The sequence below is a fragment of the Enhydra lutris genome, unplaced genomic scaffold (genome assembly GCF_002288905.1).
Source record: "Enhydra lutris kenyoni isolate GAN:26980312 unplaced genomic scaffold, ASM228890v2 scaffoldscaffold59, whole genome shotgun sequence".
Lineage (NCBI taxonomy): Eukaryota > Metazoa > Chordata > Mammalia > Carnivora > Mustelidae > Enhydra > Enhydra lutris.
In genome coordinates this window covers 1185193-1199642 of record NW_019154143.1, presented here as the reverse complement: position 1 = coordinate 1199642, position 14450 = coordinate 1185193, and the positions used below count along the sequence as shown (strand labels likewise).

Here is a 14450-nt window from a genome sequence, read left to right as displayed (position 1 = left end):
TTTTTATGACATTCGTGGTCGATCTTTTAGGACTCTGATAACACCAGGAAGGCTGTGTGAAATCTCTCCCCAAGGGAAGTTACGCCCTGGGTGTAGAAATGAACCGCCTGTTTACACAGATCAACGTGAGATTTCCCACGACGGCTCTCAGTTACCCACCCCTGGTTCTAGCAGTCCTCACTCAGTTCTGGGGCAAGTTCTCTTCATCCTGACATCAGAGTTCCCCCTGCTTTCCTCAAGTTGCTTGGCTAGAGCATGCCAGCCCTAATCACTGACCAGCTCAGCCAGGCAGCTCAGAGAGGAGCTTGTCCTGCCTCCTTTCCACACCCGTACCCCTCCAGGGAGCACCAGGACTCCACTGCCCTCCGCTCTTTGAAAACGTGTGTTGGCGAGAGTGGCCTGTGTGGCACGGTGGTGACACCAGCTTAAGGCCCAGCCACGTGTCAGGTGTGGTCCTGGGTTGAAGGTTCTCAGGGGCCTGCTTTTTCTATATCCCCTCACCCCTCTAGGAACTAATAGTTTCACATTCTTCCAGTAGGCTTTATCCTCTTATCTCTGATATTCGTAAATAATAAACATTTCAGAATAATAATTCTGGATATCCATTCACTACAACCCACCCATTTTAAGGCTTAAGAAGTGGAAGTTCAGAAAAGTAGAACATTTGTTTGAGTTGATAATGAAATCAGGAATGATACCCCCACACCTGACTGTGTCTCTGCTATGACCACATCACACTGGTTCCCCAGAAAGGAGGGTCATGTGAGCCTTCTTGTCTTGACTGACTAGGTTACAGACCTTCCATCTGGAATCAGACACGTCAGTCTCATGTCTGACATTCACCCTGTCTTTATCTGCGCACAGAGAACAGGAGGACAAATGTCATGCCACATTCCGTACCTTTTCCTGTTTTCCTAAAATTCTGTTCAGTGTCCAAGCTTTATTTACTACATAATATTCAAAATGTGAAAAGGTTTAAAATACACAAACTACATTCCTAACACTGAACAACTGTTCATAATAGGGAAATTCTTCCCCGTGTTAGCAGTTATTTTGGTCAACATGGGAGAAAGGTGGTTTAATTTTTAGGTGTCGTTGGGGATTAATTTTTTAAAAATCACATCAAACTTCTAACCTTCCCAAAAGATGTGTTCCCTAGCTGGCCCCAGTTGGTAGTAGTTGCTGAAACTATGTAGCGGTTGTTGGTGTAAAAACATAGATAGGAACCTCTGTGTAATAATCATAATGAGTTGTCTGGGCACGGATCCGGTTAGGTCTCGCTTCCCGGAATTCAGATCCAGGCTCGGAGTAGAAATGAAGTATGCGGTGTAAATATTTTTTATAAAGAAATTTATAAAGTCTTCTTTAGCTCAGGTCTTTGGCTGCTTCCATTTCTGGCAGCCTGGCTTTCTAAAGCTGGGACTGCATTATTTTAACTTGTGGCATTCTAACTTTTTTAGAATGCCGTTCCTTCTTTAGACTGGAGAGGACCAAACTCGTAACTGCCTGGACTTCCCTCCCAGCTCAGCAGCCCTGACTTTTTGAAGCCAGATTTTATTTGCTCCTGAAAAAGAAAATTAAGTGGTTTATCAAGTGGCTCTCATTATCATGGTAGTGGGGTGGTGAGCGCTGTGAATTGTGCAAGCCTGGTGATTCAGACCTGTACTCCTGAAGCAAATAATACATTATATGTTGATTTAAAAAATAAACACTTAATAGTACCTTAAAAAAAATAATGGTGATTGGGGATTTTGTATGCGGTATTTATGTCCTGGTCAGTAATGTCAGAAAACATGTTTTGTTTACAGTAGCCTTGGCTACTTTTTTTTTTTTTTTTTAAAGATTTTATTTATTTATTTGATAGAGACCACAAGTAGGCAGGGAGGCAGGCAGAGAGAGAGGAGGAAGCAGGCTCCCCGCAGAGCAGAGAGCCCGATGTGGGGCTCGATCCCAGGACCCCGGGACCACGACCTGAGCCGAAGGCAGAGGCTTTAACCCACTGAGCCACCCAGGTGCCCCCCCTTGGCTACTCTTGATCCCCAGCCTGGGCTGCTGTTTGGCCACCCAGCTCATGGGGAGAAAAATGGCCTGGGTTCCCAGCCTTCCCTCCAGGGCACAAGCCATGACCCACGGTATGTCTAAACCAGCCTTGTCCTGAACAAGGCCACAGCAAGTGCTTGCTGTACTCACCAGTGTCCACGTGCTGTCCACGTGGATCTCCAGGCACCCTGAGACAGAGTTCAGTTATCCGAGAAGCCACAGTATCCCTCTGAGTTGGATGGGGGCATTATTTTTCTACCTTACAGGTGGTGAAATTGAAGTATAATAAACATTAAAATTGACAACTCAGAAGACCTTGTCAAAAGCCTAAAATGGACCTGCATTTTGTAATTACCAGCCCACAGCTCTGTCCACAGAGTTTTGTGACTTTATGAAGTGGTAACACCTGCACATTGGTTTTCATTTTACAGATCCCCTGCCCCGTCTGCAGTGTCAGGAGGGGTGGACACGAATTCAGGATGACAGCTGCTTTTGCATGTCCCCCTGGAGGCACCATGCAACCCGAGCTTCTGCCGATGACAGCAGGCAGAGATAAAATGTAGATTCGATTAGAATGCCCTCCATCTTACCTGGAACTCACCTTTTTCATCTAGATCCTGTGTATCCTTTTAATAACCCTGCTGGCTGCTACGCCAATGGGCAGATCCGCGCCCACGGAGACCGGTGGCGGGAGGACGACTGCACGTTCTGCCAGTGCATCAATGGAGAGCCGCACTGCGTGGCAACGGCCTGCGGACAGAGCTGCATGAACCCCGTCAAAGTGCCTGGCGAGTGCTGCCCTGTGTGCGAGGGTAAGGCTCGTTGCTTCTAATGAGTCCCTGGCGAATGTCTCGTGTTGGATAAGCTTCTACCAGTGTGTGCTTGTTTGTTTTTTATTTCCTCGGGCATGATGTCTGCTTCACGCTGTTACCAGTTGCAGATGAATTTATTATACGGCCAAAACTAATCGTTTGGGGCAAATGTTGCAAATTTGCAATGAGAACCGTGTGGTCTTAATTTTTACTGCCGCCAACATGCTTGTCTCAAGACTTTATGATGTAAGAATATATACATTTCAGTTCCATTCACTTCAAGCCTAATTAGCATCCAAAGGTCAACGTGGTGAAATAGAATGGGAAATAAGACCCATGACGCAAGCGTGGCATGTTTGACTTTTCGTGTTTCCATGAGCCCAGGAGTCCTGATGGCTGGAGGAAAAAGTCTGCAACCATCAAAGGCAGTTTGCTCTCCCAACTGCCTTCACTCAGCAACCCTTCTTCTGCTGTCATGAGGCTTTTCCTTAAGTCTTGGTTGCCTGCCTGCCCATCTTCCCGTGTAGTGGGGAGGAGCCCCAGGCTTCCTAGGCCAGCCTTTCACAAGCCCTACTCCAGCCCAATTGCCCCATCCTGGGAAGTGTCTTTGCACACTTAAGTCAACCTTAATCCTCTGTGCCTGTTAGTACAGACAAGAGAGGGAACATTTATACTTATAGATCCAGTAGAGAGTATCTGCCATTAAGAAGTACATTTGCATAGTAAAATGAACTACAGTGGATCATGTTGAAGATGGATCCTTCTAGAATTTTTTAAAACAGCTCTTAAGAACTGACAGATCTTTTCAGAAATTCAGTTGGCTGGTGGTGCCTGGGTGGCATGGCTGATTGAGCGGCCAACCCTGCATCCTACTCTTGGTTTCTCCTCAGGTCATGATCTCAAGGTTCTGGGATCAAGCCCCGTGGTACACTCAGTGCAGAGGCTGCTTAAGACCCTTCCTCCCTCTTGCTCTGCCCCCTCCCCGCTGCTCTCTCTCAAACAAATAAATAAAATCTTAAAACAAAAACAAAAACGAAATTCAGTTGACTAAATTCTATATCAGGAAGTCTTTTGTTTCTACCTTAATTGTAAGAAACTCAGGCTTCAGAGTTTGCCTGACTAGCTTCATTAACCCCTGAGGGCTTAGAATTCTAAAGAACTTAAAAATCGTATAAAAATTTAAGCTGGAGGACTCTAGATCTACTGACATCACCAATTCCCTCACCGTTACTCTGCTCAGAGTGCAGCTGCCACACTCCAAAAGTTTATAGCTTCCAGATGACCAATTTTGTGGAAATCACCCACCCCTCACACAGACACTCCTCCCATCCCCTAAAGGCAGTGCTTCAGTGCCGGAAAAAGGAGTGGATGGAAATCCGGATGATGGTATAGGGTCGGCTTTATGAGAAAGGGTGCCTTGCTGAAACAGAGATGGAAATATCTTTCCCTGAGGATTGGGGACAGTCTGCTGTCAACTTGAAATACACGTTCATATACGTATGGGATAAACTTTAATAGAAAGTTAAAGCTTAAGTGTATTAACCAGCAAACACTAATCCTTTAAATTCATGAGTCTTGAATTATAAATTGAAAATAAGACTAAAAAGCTTATATTAAAAAAATAATAAGACCTTGCCTCTGAAAGTAAATGAAGGGAAGGCAAGCTGTTTTGCAGGCATTCACGTACCCACCACTGCGGTGACAAGAGCAGGGAGACTGTCCGTGTCGAGCAGCGTCTGTGTGTGTGACACAGACTGACGGATTCGGGCGTGGTGGAGATGTTTGCCTAGGGAGTGAACGTTAGTGTGATTACTTAGAGTTCGGTCACAACAGCATCTACGTGGAGTTATAATCTAATCTCCCACTGTCTGAGAAAGGAGTGATAAACTTCATAAAAGTTTATGAAGAACTTCTGGTTGTCCAAATACAGCACTGGACACAAAGAAATAAGCGACCACTCCTTGTTAAAGTCAGAGAAAATATTTTAGGCTGTTTTAAATTAGATGAGAAAAGGCATGCCTGTATTTTGGTGCTGTGGGGTTAAGTGCTTTGTATTTGTACCTGATGTCATTGAATCCTCTCAGTAACACTGTGCTGAAGCCTTCATCATCCCATTTAAAGATGAAGAAATTAAGGTTGAAAGAGACGAGGGTAATTTCCTCCCAGGTCAGTGGCCGTTAAATAGCCTTGATGGGATACACGGACGTCTTGTCTGATTCAGCTACGTTTTGTTTCTCCCACTCCCAGATGTCGTCTGTTTGCACCTACCCCTATTTCCAGTTTCCTTATTCATCTCTCTTCATTTTCGGCTCTTGGTCCTATGTTGGGGGAGGAGACAGGAGTGGGGTGGCAGTTTGAGAAGCTCAGGGGACCGATGCCTTTGGAGAGACCCATCACAGAGTTCCTTCCCGAGCCTCAGTGTTGGGACAGTCTCCTCGCCAGAACTCAGCATCTTGATTTCAAGCTGTCAGCTTCTGCTGGTCTCTGTTCCCCTTCCTCGTCTAGCCTTTGGCACAGTCCATTTTCTAGTCCTCAGAGAACTAGATTATCTTGAATTTCTTGTTTTCGCTCATAAGTAGTGAGTTTCATGTAAGATTGTTCTTGCTCTCCATTAACTCTCGTTTTAAGATGTCATAGGAAGACAGAAAAATCCTTTTGGTGTGGGATTAAAAAAACAGTGCCCAGCTTAAGAGTGAATCCTAAAAGGTTACTTATTAATAATTATAATAAACTTATAAAATAATACAGGGTGAATGAATTTTATTGCTTAGTTTAGGGGACCCAAGAAAGTCTCTGGAACTATTCGAAAATACTTTCTCAGCAGCATATTTAAGTAGAATTTCAGGTGATCTTGGAGTAAATTAGATGAAATAAAAAAGGCAAGTTGTTAATGTGTAATACATGATCAGCCGCAATTATTTGGAGGAAACCAAGAACAGTGGTGTTGATGAGTCTGCACACAGCAAATTCCTCCATGCACCTTTAGCTGTCATCCTAGGGTACACATTCAGAGTCTGAAACGAGATAAAAGAGCCCCCACAAAGATTGTGGTTTGAGACTCTTTCTAAATAAATTATGTATTACCAAACAGGGCATGTTAGGACCCGCAGGGACGACTGGTCACCTTGTTATCACCATCGTTGTTCCTGGAGCTCTATACCTTCCAAGTGACAAACACCATGTGTTTGGTTATTCCTGGAGGACTGGAGACTGGAACCTGGGGCCCCTTCAAGACTTGGCTGTTACTTGACAGCTAACTTGATTCGCAAGTACCTAAGTGCTTTTTTAATTGGCACTTAAGTACTCTCATGAGTGAGTCTTACCCCGTTATTGTCAACACCCAGTTTAGGTATACAGATAAGCCATCCCGTTCTGTTAGTCTGTAACTGATTATATTCCTGGGTTTTGTTCTGCTGGCTTTTCTCTTCATTTCTTCTTATTCTTCAATCGCATGATTTAAGTTTTCTGCCCTTTTTCAAGAGCTAGGATGGGAGAGAATGGAATAGTGTATAAAGTTTGCAATTTAAGTATACAGATGGAAGATATGTCCTTATCTCCTCAAAAACTGAAAACAGGCTCGTGGGTGATGCCGTTGGTTGAATGTGCAACTCTTGGTTTAGGCTCAGGTCATGATCTCAGGGTCGTGGGATCGAGCCCCGCATTGGGCTTCGTGCCCAGCATGGAGTCCGCTTGAGACTCTGTCTGTCCCGCTGCCCCTCCCACTCATGCTCTCTCTCTCTCTCTCTCTAAAATAGATAAATCTTTAAAAAACAAACAAACAAAATGAAAAACCTGACAACAGAAAAGGAAGGCAGCAGAATGAGGTCTTCCTCAGCATCTAGCACCGTTAGTGTCATTGAGTTTATAGCCCATAACGGTAGCTAACATTTCGTGCACGCTGACTGAGCCAGCCCGAGTGCTTTAAAGACCAACCAACAGCTCATTGACCCTCACAGCTCCCCTCTGGTAGCACCATCCTAGTTCATCCTCACAGAACCCAAAGTTTAGAGATCGTGTAACTTGCCTCGGGTCATACAGCTCAAAAATGGCAGAGCAGCGTGTCCCCGGAGCCTTGGCTCTGGAGCCCACAAGTGGAGTGCCCGGGAGCCAGACCCTGCACTGCACTCCAGGTTTACCAGTAGCCTGAACACGGCTACTCCCTGTGAGATAGGAGTTTAGCATATTCTTTTGAATCTGTGAAACAGCACCTGACATGGAAGTAGGCGCTGGGAAGTTGTTAATGAATAAATGATGAGCGAGTGAGTTTTAGGGAGTGAGGGAGAGCCTGGAGTAGGAAATCAAGCCGACTCCTCTTACAGATCTCTGTCTTAGCCGAGTGAGGTGACATACCCTGATAAAGGTTTCCTCAACTAGAGTCTCGAATGCTGACCCTGATCAGATGAAGAAAGAAGACCATTAGAATGCTTCTATTTGAAAATACACTCTGAGAATGGAAAGCATTGTTTTAGATGGAGTGTGTTTGGCACACGGTGGGCCCAGATGTCTGCAGGCGAGTTGGCCCAGTTGGCTTCAAGTTGACCACTCAGCCTCCTGATGGGCACGAGCTCTCCACTCCTTCCCAGGGCCGCTACAGGGCCTTCCAAGACTGGTTTGTGAACTCTGGCTTCTTGTCTCTACAGTTCAGCCCCTGTCCAGAATCACAGAGTTTAAGTGCAGATCCTACAAGGCTAATGCTTGCTGTCACATTTAATGTACTGCTTTTGAGACCTGCCTTATAGTGTATAAGTATATAGGTGCTGCTGCCTTATTATTTCAGCCAAAATTGTTTTTTACTGTCACAATTCAATATTGAAAATGCTCTAATTTTTTTGCCCCGATAACATCAGATATAAATGCTGTCTATGCTGATTCTTTTTTTTTTTTTTTTTTTTAGAGAGAGAGAGAGAGAGAGAGGAGGAAGCAGGCTCCCTGCCTAGCAGAGAGCCCGATGTGGGACTCGATCCCAGAACCCTGAGATCAGGACCTGAGCCGAAGGCAGAGGCCTAAGCCACTGAGCCACCCAGGCAGCCCCTGATTCTTAATGTCAGAAAGAGACCCTAAGATCACAGTACTATTTTCTTTTTTTTTTTTTTTAAGATTTTATTTATTTATTTCACAGAGAGAGATCACAAGTAGGCAGAGAGAGAGATAGAGGAGGAAGCAGGCTCTCCGCCGAGCAGAGAGCCTGATGCGGGACTCGATCCCAGGACCCTGAGATCACGACCTGAGCCGAAGGCAGAGGCTTTAACCCACTGAGCTACCCAGGTGCCCCAGTACTATTTTCTATTAAAAAAAAAAAATCTGTTGTATAATTAAAGGCAGATAAGGTGTTGGGGAGGGACATTCTGGCTCTAAGGCATATGTGACATACCCTGGATGACTCAGTAAGAAAAATGCAAGAAATGTGAACAGGTGTGAGGCCAGCTTGGCTGCCACACCTGATGCAAGAGATAAGAATTACATTGTCACTTGAAGTCCTGATGTCAAGCCTGTTCATCTTGGGCTATGGCCGGACCCCACCCAGGGGGCCACTGTGACCCGAGTGTTCTTCAGGCTGTGTGCGGTCGGTCGCCTGCTGGGAGGATCTGTTTGTTTTGATGACCTGGGGGATTTTAGACCCAACACCAAGAGTATCACCTATCAAAAATTAGAAACAACGTGGGTAATATTTAATAAGGTAATATTCAGCATCACGACTTAGGTTACCAGTAAATAAATTCCATGCTTGTGGTTGGGCAGATGGTTAGTTTCTTTCTACTAGTTCTGTTTCTCTGAAACAAAAGCAAATCTATTTCCCATCTCAGGAAATCAAAGTGTTATTTGTAGCTTATCAAAGCTAGATAATGGGTATATAAAGGTCTGTCATATTGTTTTATCTGCTTCAGTATTTTTTTTAATTTCCATAATAAAAACTGGAAATAAGTGCTATTCATTGAGTTATTTTATGAAACCGAAAGGAGTTTCAGACTGGTCTAATAATTCTGCTAACCCAGAATAAGCCAACTCTGTAGAAGAATAAGAGATTCCCTGTGCATTGATTCTTCCTGAATCTCTGGATTTAGGACAGAATGTGATTGAACCAGACAATCAACCATCTTTCTTCCTGGCATCTGGCTTTCTCAGATCTCTTATTTGGGTAATCCTGATCCTACTTGGGACAATGTTAAGAGCGTGAGGCTTTTCTTGACCTGTGAGGCTTGAGTAAGCCACTTCAACATCAGCTCACAGAGTAGAGTGAGTGCTGAGTACCTCTGGACGGCTGGACGGCTGTCAGCGGTCAGACATACTGTCCTCCTTCTCCTCAGTCCTCATTTTATAGAAACACCTTATTCTTTCCCATAAATGCTGATGATTATCATTTGAATCAAGCTGCCCTTCAAATGAAATTTTTACTAGGCTGCCAAAAAAGTCTGTACCAGGCACATATCTGGGTGGGAATTCCTTAAAACAAGAAAAAATGTTTGCAGCCCTGCCCATAATACTTCCTCACTGAACAGTATCTCAAATGATTAAGCTACTGCTTCTGTGGCAAGGAGTCAAACATAGTTTGGCTGACCCAAGAGGCTGTGAAGTCAAAGACGCCGCAAGGTCACATGATATTAACACTCTGGTACATCAAACAGGGATCAAAAATCAGTTTATGGGTGGTATTGTTTCAGTGCCATCTACGGTGCTATTATTAGTAGGCCAAGAATAATAAAATACTCATAATATCTCAAAGACTGTTAGGCATGCTGTTTCATCCTTTAACTCTAAGTGTCCTGGAAACCCGCTCCATAAATGGGAATTAAAATATAGCACAGTCTGTTTTTTAGCTTGTCCAAATAAGGTCCTGTGTTGGGTCACAAAGGCATAGCAGAGGACTGTGTGTTAACCTAGGTGGGTATTTAACCTTAAAGCATCAGAAATTTTTCTTGGATGAATTTCATGATATTTTTATTTTCTCTAGTCATTTACAATAGCTTTAGATATTTCGAATACCATGAGAATGTTATTATTAAGAATATCTTGTGAAACCCATTATTAGAAAAACCTCTGCCTCTGAAGTTACAGTTTCCCATCGTCCTGGTTATTAAGCATTTTCCTGTGGATGTGGCCTGCGAGGGGCAGGCTGCTCTTTATTTCTCCTGCTGTCCACTTCCCTTACCTAAAAGGGCACTACTGCTAGGTGTCCACTAATTTTCCTACGTAGATAATAATTGAATCTCATAGTTCAGACTTGGGCCTCCTAATTTTCATCTAATCAACAGAGGCAGGAAAACATAGTCTGGAATGCTAACTATGTGAATGAAAAATATTTAGTCATTCTTGAAATGATAGGAATGTTTTTCCAACAAGCTTAAATAAACACAATCTCTACTGAGACTGTGTTAAACTTTTTTTGGATAAGAGACAACTCTTAGGCAACCAAACAGAAGTTAATGAAGGTTATTAAGAAACATGCCCTTCAGAAAAGGCTCATGAACGTTTAAAAGAGAAAGATTCCGTTTTCTTTATGGTACAGGCATTGACCCAGAAGTAGCAGAATTGGTTTTCTTTTAGCGTTTGTCAGCTTGTTAGAATTTAACATTTTAACTAGTAATCACATTGTCTAGCTTTTCAGAGATTTTCTGCTTTACCTAACCATGACGCTCTTTAGACCGTCTCATTTTAGTATCCTCATCTTCCTCTCCTTCCACTGCTGACCTCTGTTCTAGGCAATGGATCTGTCTCAACACACTTGTTTTAAAGCACATGACAGCCCTTTTCATAGGAAGCATGTTTGTTGATACCCATACAAGGTCCAGTGATCAAGTAGCAAAATTATTTTTAGACATACCAAGATTTACATATCTAAGTGAAGTGTTTTTCCTTTCAAAATAGTTCTATGGGAAAACTGCACAATTTCCTGCAGAAATACAGTCGTTCAAAATATTTTTGGGATTTCTCTGTGGAAACTGGTGTCAGAGCCTGTGGCCTATCCTTTTGAATGCCCTTAGCTTCGCAGACCCCTGACTTTCAAGGTTTATCAGACTCTAGGAAACAGCCAGTCACTCACGTGCAGGTCTGGTGAAAAAAAGTGGATGATCTAGCTTGGTAAAGTCGTTCAGAGGAAGCAAAAGGGGACAGTAAAATAAAGGCACTTTATCTTCTATGACATAGTAATTTGCTCTGAAAAGCAACTGCAAAGAGGAGTTTCAAATAGAATTTTAACATGAAAGCATTTTAGCACAAGCATATAGCCTCTGAAAGTGAGTGCTTTTAGCAATAACACTTATTTGTAAGTATAACTCCTGGTGTGTTTATTTTTTTAAAAAAAATCAATTCACTTGTGGCATAGTATTTTTTATGACTTCTAGGGGCTAGAAGCATTTATTTAAGTGGCCATGTATTACAACATTTTCATGAAGTTATCCATTCAAATATATTTTCGAATTAGACTAAAATAATTCCCCTATAGAAATAACTCTTTTAAGAGGGGTACTGCTTCCTACATGATTTGTTTTTAATATCCTAGCTTTCTAACTCTGCTTCTGGTGGTATCGTTTTAAACCGTTTCAGTGTATGGTCTTCAGTTGATCTTATAAGAACAAAATGATGTCCCATTATTTAATACATGATGTACAATTACCCAGAGACTGTAACCCAGTGAATTGTTTTAGAGGCCCTCTTTAGAAGTATTTTCTGTGCTGTGTCTGTCTGATTATTGAAGATAAAATGTCACTCAGGTGTATAAAATGTCTGCTACAGTATTATTGTTTAAAAAAAAAAAAAAAACAACCCTGTAAGAATGAAAATGTCTGCTGAAAAGTGTCCCTTGGCCATTTGTGGATTTTCCATTAGAGGTAGCTGCTGAGGGGGCAGGGAGCGGGATCATACCGATGTACGCCACACACACTGGGACCTCTGTAACCAGGGGCCAAGCGCTGCCACATCTTGGTCCATCTTGGTCCAAGGGTCCTACCATCAGTTTGATAGAAATTCAGTAGGTAATAAGGGGTAATGAACATTGAGTGGTTTTTTGAAATTTGCCAGAAACACAAGGCAATAGTGATGCCTTAGCATTTTCTTTTTTAAATTTGAGTTGAATTATTAGTAGTTAGACCATATTTGTACTTAACGTTTATATCTACAGAATATCTATTTACACGCTGAGTGAATTTTACTTTCATACCTGAGAGATTAGCTGGATTTATCATATTTGTTTGAAACAGAGCCCAATTCAGGTGGCCAGACCACTGGAGACCGCAGAATTTAATGCTGGTCACCAATCGAAAATAAGATTCAGGACAAGGCTCTAGCTCTTACTGTGCTGCTCTGCTGAGAAACATAGTCAGGAATCCTCAAGAAAGTTCAAAGGCCAACAAGTTCTTGGTCCCTGGGGAGCCTCAGAGCGCTGAGCCCCTCTAGGTTTGACTTTTCACCTTGGCTGCTGGAGCAGACTGAGAGCGGAGTCTGTGAGCCACGTCCCCAACCTGCCAGGACCTCATAGCATGCACTCTGGGTGCTGGCCTCATCACTGGCTGCAGTGAATTCTTTTCTACTTAAAATTTACCTTGGCCCTCGTTTCCTCACTTTAAAAAAGTATACATGCATGATAATAATATGAGGCTGCTTTGGATCTGCTTTGGAACCAAGCAAGAAGGTATATTTAATGTTTGTTGAAATATTTGGCACCTGCCATTAGCTTATGCCTGTGCCTTGTATTTATTTGGTCCTGATGCTATTACCTTGGCCATCAGTAGGAAGACAAGATACGGTGCTCTTCTTTTTCACCTTAATTAGAAAGCTGTTGCCCTGCACATTAGCTCACTTTCTAAAACAATCCAGAGAGTCTCTATTTTATTAAAAATTTCATCTAAAAAATGCTTAGCAATGATAATAAACCATTTGCGATGGCCATTGGCCTCATAAATTGAGAGGGATTGGCACGTTCAGATCTTTTCAAGATCATGACTCTTTTATCCTTTCTGGGAACTAAGTTTTGGAAAGATTGGATAGAGATTTTAGGCAAGATTAATTCAGTAGGGATGCTCGACTGAGCTTGTTCTATTATTTGAGAGAGATACCCCCAGTATTGTTGTTAAGAAAGTACCAGTTGAACTGTCTCTTACTGTTGACATAAGTCTTATTTGGTCCCACATCTGAAACTAGGATCTGCTCATCAAAGACAGCTTTTACAGATGGGTCTTCTGTATCCTCTTGCAACGGGAGAGTGGCAGAACTACTGGCAAAGCTACCAAAATATTATGTATTTTAATGTAATGAGTTTGCCCTTCTCCCCAAAGATCCAGCAAGGCCCCCATCATGAGAGAGGAAGAACAGGGTCAGCCAGGCACACAGGACGATTGTCTCCACTCACACTGGATAAGCTGATTATGAAGAGATTTCTGTTCTCTTCGAGACATCACGGACACAGTCAAAATGTGGAACAATGATATCAGACTGCCACTCAGCAAATGTGAAAGGTGCCAGTGGCTAGTCACTAACACGCTCCAAAGCTTACCAGACCATATGAAAGGATGTCCTGGACCAACCCACATCCTAGATACTTTTCACGTTATCACTGGAGATAGAAAAGGATGCTTACAGTACAATGGACAGGGTTCAGAATGCCAAAGCAGTGGCCGTACCATTTATCAGCTAAACATTGAAGGCCTGCAAAAGGGCACATAATTCATTTACTCAGCCATCCTCTGAGACCAGGTCGAGCTCCAAAGCAGGCAGGATAGTCATGACAACAGCAATTCTAGCAACAAGTAATATCCACGTAACACCTAGAGTTTGTCGCCCCTCTTTATGATCTGATTTGAGCCTCACAGTGATACAGTGATGTTGGAATAGTGGATATTCCCATTTTATGGAAGCCCAAAGAGGTTCAACACCACATGTGAGATAGTGAGAGAAGAGGGACTCGGGCTAAATCTCCTGACTCCCAAGTCCATGTCCTTGGCATTGCTTCTCTTCAGACCCCCATTGTGAGAAGGGAGAGGCTGAGGAAGGTAGGTTGGTGAAAGTGGAAGTGCTTGACCATCATGGCTCAGATTCAGAAGCCATTCTTGCTCCTGGCTCTATTCTTAATGCAGAGACCCAGTTACCGTCATTCCAACCTTTGATCCTGTTAGTTTTCCTGAGCCTCTGTGTGGCTCAGGAATTTGGACCTTGCTGTTTGACCTCCAGAAAAGCCCGTTGAGGCTGCCGAGGGATATGGGCCCCACCTGAGGACATGCGATTTGCTCTCCCTAGCTGTCTCTTTGCTCATGCGGTCGCCCTCTGCCCAGCCTCGTCTCTCCAGGCGCTGGGTCCTGACCAGTGGCACTCATGTCCCCCCTGAGGAAAGTAAGTGGGCTCCAGCTGCTGGGCACTGAGATGACATCATCAGTGCTCATTTGCATTCCGGTTTTTGACTCATCCCTTTTCTCCTTCTGATTCTTGCTGACCTTTGTTTCCATCGCAAGGTAAATTTGCTGAGCACTCGGCAAGAGTGCCCATTCTTCATCCCCTGTGAGTTGCGTTGCTGAACGGAGTGCGTGCACAGCTCTTTTCAGGACCATTTTGATAACGCTTTATTCATTAGGCACCATCAGTGAATTGAGATAGTCCTAGAAGTGAATTCCC

At 43.4% G+C, this 14450-nt stretch overlaps 1 protein-coding gene across 1 annotated transcript in view; it reads left to right on the top strand.

The window, feature by feature from the left end:
- LOC111158419 (cysteine rich transmembrane BMP regulator 1) overlaps positions 1 to 14450 on the top strand; it is a 230387-nt gene that overhangs the window by 157030 nt on the left and 58907 nt on the right. The window contains exon 7 of the mRNA XM_022520421.1: positions 2655 to 2852. Coding sequence (XP_022376129.1) covers positions 2655 to 2852 — 198 coding nt within the window. The remainder of the gene's footprint in view (positions 1 to 2654; positions 2853 to 14450) is intronic.